Source organism: Amphibalanus amphitrite, unplaced genomic scaffold (assembly GCF_019059575.1).
Source record: "Amphibalanus amphitrite isolate SeventyFive unplaced genomic scaffold, NRLGWU_Aamphi_draft 000480F_arrow, whole genome shotgun sequence".
In the NCBI taxonomy this organism is placed as follows: Eukaryota; Metazoa; Arthropoda; class Thecostraca; order Balanomorpha; family Balanidae; genus Amphibalanus; species Amphibalanus amphitrite.
Window position 1 is genome coordinate 383,297 of NW_024881974.1, and position 6,180 is coordinate 389,476.

At 52.8% G+C, this 6,180-nt stretch overlaps 1 protein-coding gene across 1 annotated transcript in view; it reads right to left on the reverse strand.

Moving 5' to 3' along the window:
• Positions 1–4,548, reverse strand: part of LOC122392301 (insulin-like growth factor 2 mRNA-binding protein 1) — a 40,476-nt gene extending 35,928 nt beyond the window's left edge. Inside the window, exon 1 of the mRNA XM_043386997.1 lies at positions 4,244–4,548. Coding sequence (XP_043242932.1) covers positions 4,244–4,418 — 175 coding nt within the window. The 5' untranslated portion in view covers positions 4,419–4,548. The remainder of the gene's footprint in view (positions 1–4,243) is intronic.
• Positions 4,549–6,180: the final 1,632 nt, after the last annotated feature.

A 6,180-nucleotide genomic window follows, 5' to 3' on the forward strand; every position in this document is an offset into this window, starting at 1 on the left:
AATTTATGATATCTATAACGACGCTTACAATGAGCATATTTCAACGTACCTAATTCATCCATGCCAGGTAGGACGCAAGACCGATATGTAAAATGTAATATAAGGGTATGACGCATCCTACTAAAAGGCACACTTCAAGGCACCTGGTGTAAGGTATCCGATCCCTGGCAGGTATAGTGGTCCCCGCTGGGATATGGGGGAAAGTAACAGGTGGGATTAAAAGCGGATTCGGCCAGGGATGGCGGAGGGACAGGGGTTATCACCAAACCGGGTTTTATTTACAGGGTGTCCCGAAATTGATGCGCGGTTGATGCCGCTTATGTTCTCCCTTCCTAGTGCTGAACGAATGTAATTTTTATTCGACCACCTCTGGCACCTGACTGGCCACCAGATCACCAGACCCCAGCGACTGACCTGACCTCGGCCGGTAGTGGCCGCGAGAGGCCATTCTTGTGCACCAGACAGGCAACGTGAAGAGACTGCATATCGCCAATAGCGAAAAAGCACAAACCGAACCGCTACCGCGCCGTGGGGATGGCCAAGGAGGATGAGCCAGGCTCAGGCTGCCAGAGAACTGGACATCAACTTGACGACAATGGGGCACTGGGTGGCCCCCGACCGATCAGAAGAGGCACTCGAGGATCCCACAGGTCGAGGGCGGACGACTGCCTTGAGCCGAGTGACGAAGATCGTGATTGCAAAATCGACCTTCCTTTAAAAAGTACCATTCAACATAGGCGCTGGCAAGAAAACTGAGGCATCGTCCAGCATCCAAATCGGATCGGCCATCCGCTGCACCGGTATCTGAAGACTACCCTGGAGCTGAGGCCGCTCAACTTCGGGACGCAGCCGGGGCTCAAAGTGGTCCAGAGGTGCGGGCAGCTGGATTTCGCCAAGGTCACTTCACAGCAACTGGGTTAGTTAGGACTGGAGATGCGTCCTTATCAATGACGCGGCGCCCTTTTAGCTCTCCAAGTCCCTAACCATCAGAACGACCGGACCTGGGATAACAGCAACTCTTAGGTGTCCGCTGTCGAGACGGTGAAACATCCGCTGAAGATTCGCGCTTGGATGCTGAGCTACAGAGGCCTCTCTGAGCTTCTCCAAGTGACAAGTGCCGCGGGGGCAGACCCTGGCCGCTGCTTATTGTCAGCGAGGTGCTGAAGAAGACTGCCGCGACTAAGACGTGGCGGAATAAGGAAAATGGTTCACAAACATGGTTCACAAACAAAAGCCAAACTTTTGACACACATGTTCAGGGCCATTTTCAATAGGAAGGGTCTCTAGCCCATCACACTAGGAAAACCCAGGACTGGCGCCGAGCGATGCTCCCAGGCCTCTGGGAGAAGGGGACATGGCCTGGCAACATTCCGGACCAGTCGCCGACCGAAAACCTCTGGAATATGGTCAAATAAGAGCTCAGCAAGCTACCACCGGCCAGCCCAGAGAAGACGCTGTTCCAGAACGCGTGAGCGGCATGGAGGAATGACAAAGCAACCACTCTCAACAACAGGATACAGGGCATACCGAGCGCATGAGGTATGCATACCAGAGCGTATACGACTGAAGGGGGATTAGAGTAGCAAATAAACAACGGCATGCATTCAAGTACTTTAAAAGTTATTGAAGATAACACACCCACCCATCAGTTTCGGGATATCTGTAGTTACATGCGATGTCATGGCGGTAATGTCATATAGCGGGTCATCAAGATAGCCACATAGCATGCATGATTCTAGCCACTGTCGCCGCCTCCCGGCCCAAGAAAACAGCAGCAGTAGTTTTATATTCAGATTTAGCATAGGTAGTAGACACGTGAGCGTACGCGGGGAAAAATACCTGTGGTCAAGCCCCACGGATCTTGATTCGGGAGCGGAGGGAATTGAAGATCCACCTCTTCAGATGCTAGCATTTTTTTTAATGAAATATGAATTCGTCATTTAGGAAAATAAAGTGAAAGTTGTGATCACTCTGTTTTAGGAATGCAATGTGATGTCAAAAATATCAAAACAGTTTTATGCCGATATTGTCATGAAGCAACCGTGATAATGGTTTCTGATCTAGCATGTTGCGTGACTTACATACCGAGCCACCCGGCCGCTAGCAGGGCCTCCGCGCGGCGTGGTGTGCTCCTTTAGGACGGAGCATCCGTACACCAGCGGCTGTCTGCTGGGGTAACCGTCAGCCGCCCCGCACCTATACGCTAGTCAGTGTTGTCAAGGATGCGGACCTTTTCGCCACGGGAATGAATAGGTCAGGTGTTTCCGAGTCCTCCCGTCACTGAGCGAGAGGTCCTCGGTATTGTGGGTACAAGGACGACTGAGAAAGGCCTGGTGGTAAGCAGGAGACTTTGGTCCCAGTCTTCGGCCGGGATGGTCTACGGCAGCCGCGTTAGGCGGTATTAACCTGGGCGATAGATGGAATAAAGCGATGCTTACTATTGATACATAGGACCCCCACCCCCATCCAACACTGCCCGAAAGTCTTCGGTACTTTGAGTAGTCTGCTACAGTCTATGCGCCCCCTTCACGCGTTCAATGTCCCCTGAGGAGCTGCGATTCCCCGGCATGCGCTGAGCAGAAGCCACCCACTCAGAGGGCCCCTCGGTGGCTCCAGGAGCCCGTTGCGCGCTCAAGGTCCATTCCGTAGCCCGGAAAGCTAGAGGCCCGGTTAGGCCATCCAGTACTTAGAAGACCCTTGTATACGTTCCGGGTGTGCTCAAAGGTCCCCTCACTGACAGAACTCAGAGGGTCCTTCGGCAGCTCAGAGGTCTCGCGCTCAGATGGCTCCGGGCCCAGATACGCGCTGATCAGAGGGTCGTTCAGTAGCCCGGAAAACTGCACCACGCTCACAGACGGGCCCCGACGCGTCTTCAGAAAGCCCTTTGGTAGCTTCGATGGGCCTGGCCTAGTGTTTTAAATAAACGACACAGGAATGCTTGGCACCGACGCTAGACACGGTGCCCGTATGAGAGGTCAGCCAATAAGCGATGCAGCCGGAAAGTAGATACCATGAAATATAAATAAAAACAACTAACTCAAAAAATGCCGATTCAATCAGGCTCATCTTCCAAAATTCCGGTTTCACCAACGCTTCATCGTAAAGACACCTATCGGAAATCGGAATCGGTAGACCTTAGCTGTTAGCAACCAGATTAGAATGATCCATTTTCAAAAGTGACATTTATTATCAATAGGTACTGGTAAGGTAGGTAGTAGGTACCTAGTACCTACCTATTGCCCCCACCGTTACGTCAAGAACTCAGAGACGGCAAACATTTAAACAGGTAAGACAGGTAAGACAGGTAAGGCTGAAGACAATGGGCAAAATATTTTTGAAACGGAAAATGTACCGAAGCCCCCTCCCCTCTCCTCCCCCAACCGCTTTATCTGGATCCCCCAGTTCCCTGTCGGCTGTCGCAATTCAACTAAATTCGATCATAATGGATGAATATTGGATGTAATGTAACTATCTACCTAGCCCCGGTCGGCGGTCCTCCAGGGGTCACAGACTAAAGATACATAAGCGCGGGATCCGGGGGGGGGGGCAGTGGGGGCAGCTTGCCCCCACCCCCCAACTCTGGGGCCGTGGGGGCGATGCCCTCACAGCTTTGAGACGGAATACCACACTTTTTTTTGCATGTTTTTTTTTTGTTGAAAAAGCCAAGGGATGAAAAATAGGTGGCCTAAAACCGGTGAGAAAACTAGATTTGGGGGTACCCTAGGTTGATCTCTATTATGGTGTGCCCCCCCCCCCCCCCCCAGTCCGAACGTAGTGCCCGCGCCCCTGTAAAGATAAGTTGAGATATGTAGATAACAATACACAACATTTTCACCGTTCAGGAATCCGCAAATCTAAATTCACACTGATATAATTTAAAATATAGATAAGCGATTCGTGAGAACGTATCAAAGTCAAAATCAATCATGCTTTGCGGCAAGGTAGCGCTAGCGCAATCTCAAGGTCACAGAAGTTCAAACGAGGAATGCTCAACAACTCCACCGTAGTTTCATAAATCAAGGCGAGGGAAATAGAAAAACTGGAATTAGTGATGCACATAACGTTGATTCAATCAAAATAAATTGATGACTTTGACGCTGCAAAGTCGCCAGCCATCTTGATTCGCCATAATTATAATCAAACATAGCGATTCGCGGAACGCCGGAGACCCGAGACCGGACCGTAACACGCGACGTCGAGCCCACTGCCAGTGCACCATGGAAAAACGAATGCAAGTACTCACCGTTTAATTTGTCTATCGACCGGTCAGCAACACTTTGGTCTGCACAGTCCACGAATGCGTATCCACCGCGCTTCACCAACACACCAGTGCAATTTAGACCATGTTCCTGGAAAAGCTGGCGTAGATTCGATTCCGTAGCGTCGGCCGGCAGGTTACCAACGTACAACTTGCTCATTATTGAAAGCTAGGTCAGATTTCACTTGAAAGGCAAAGGACGTGAAGGAAAGGACGATAGGCCGGGCTATGGAAGGGTAAATGGTATGGAAACGAGCGCACGCAGCCCCAACGCCCTCTCACTCGCGACGCTTGTCCGGGAATGGCAGCATTTTTTCACGGCCAGTCACACTGAACGCTGATTGGCTGCCGTCAAGTCACGTGACAATGCCGCTTCCCGGCTCGGTTTCGCCGGCTCGCCGCTAGAGCCGCGCGGCGGTCTGCGGCTGAGCGCTTTGCGGCCCGAGCCCGAGAGTTATTGATAATTGAAGTAGGTAGAGGCACCCGTTCCATGAGCTCTTTTACTTACACGCGATATTGCTAAAGTAAAGAAACTCGGATACAGACGAGGAGGTAAATGAAGCGGGTGTCCGACCCGATCCGAAGTCTAAACGGTTCCTCGTGCTTCCCTCGCCCCTGCCGGTATGCCGGTCCGACAGATGTTTGAAGCTCGGGGACGGGCTTCAAACATCAAACCCTTGATGGACACTGTCACTGGCAGCTGTCACCGGGCCTTCCTTTCCTTTCCGGCCTTCATACTTGATTATTCTTCCTTCATCCCTGTTCCGGGCTCCAACGTGTTTATAGGCCCCGTACTGAAGTAGAACCGGAGAAGACCGTTCCGAATCTGTCCCAACTCGCGTAACCGTAACGTTCGACCGGCTGGATAGTGGCGTGCCTGTCCCCTTCCCCATGTGGGGACATCAAGAGGATATTGGGAACCTCAGTCATAGGCATACTTAGTCCTTTGGGCCAGCTAAGGTCCTCAGAATGAAAAACCCACGCCATGACGCAGCCGCCAGCCATCCAAAGATTTGCACGAGTTTTCACAGACCTTTGAGCGAGTGGTTCTCCAAAACCGGTGTAGGACGGTGTCCTAGACTGGCGTGGGTCCTCCGACACCGGTGGGACCCTCACTCTCCTCAGAGGCTGGTGAAGGCCCTCAAAGGCCTGCCAAATGGCCAGACGTTAGCAAAGGCAGGCGGATGTGGTTCTCAAAGGTCGACGCGAGGTCCTCAGACGCCGGTGAGAGCTCAGAGGGCAGTTTAGGGCCCTCGGCCCAGAGGCCCTAAACTGCTGAAGCTAGACCCTTTAGAGTTTAGTGGGGCTCCTTTGGATGTGTTCGGCCCTCGAGGGTCCTGTGGGTCCGCTCCAGCTGGGGCCCGGCCGCCGTATCGTCGGCGAGACCGGGGACAAACGAGAAGTGGATTTTTTCGGCGGATCTAAACGGTACAGACGGTATTCATGCTCAGCACCAGCGACTGCTAAATTTCCACCAAACTCCCAATCATCAGTCCATTTTCTCCCAGAGCCCTTCATCCCGTTCCGCACACTGAATTCACTTTTTGAATTGTTGCCTTCTGACTGTAGATATTCATCTGTCCGCACATTTGACGGGACTGTCGGTTAAGACCCGTGGCCCGAAAACTTGTCATACACAGACAAGAAAAGTTCATGTCAGTGTAGACGAGAGGTGGAAATGAAGCAGTTTACCGAAGAACGAACTGAAGGCAGTCTCTGACGAACTAGACCGCGTCCCGAGCGTCCCGGCCGGGACCACATCCCTGCTCCGCTCTGCTGGGTCCCCGGCGACCACAGACAGTCCCCGCCCCACTGCGCTGGGGTCCCCGGCGACCACAGACAGTCCCCGGCCCACTGCGCTGGGGTCCCCGGCGACCACAGTCCCCGGCCCGCTGCGCTGGGGTCCCCGGCGACCACAGACA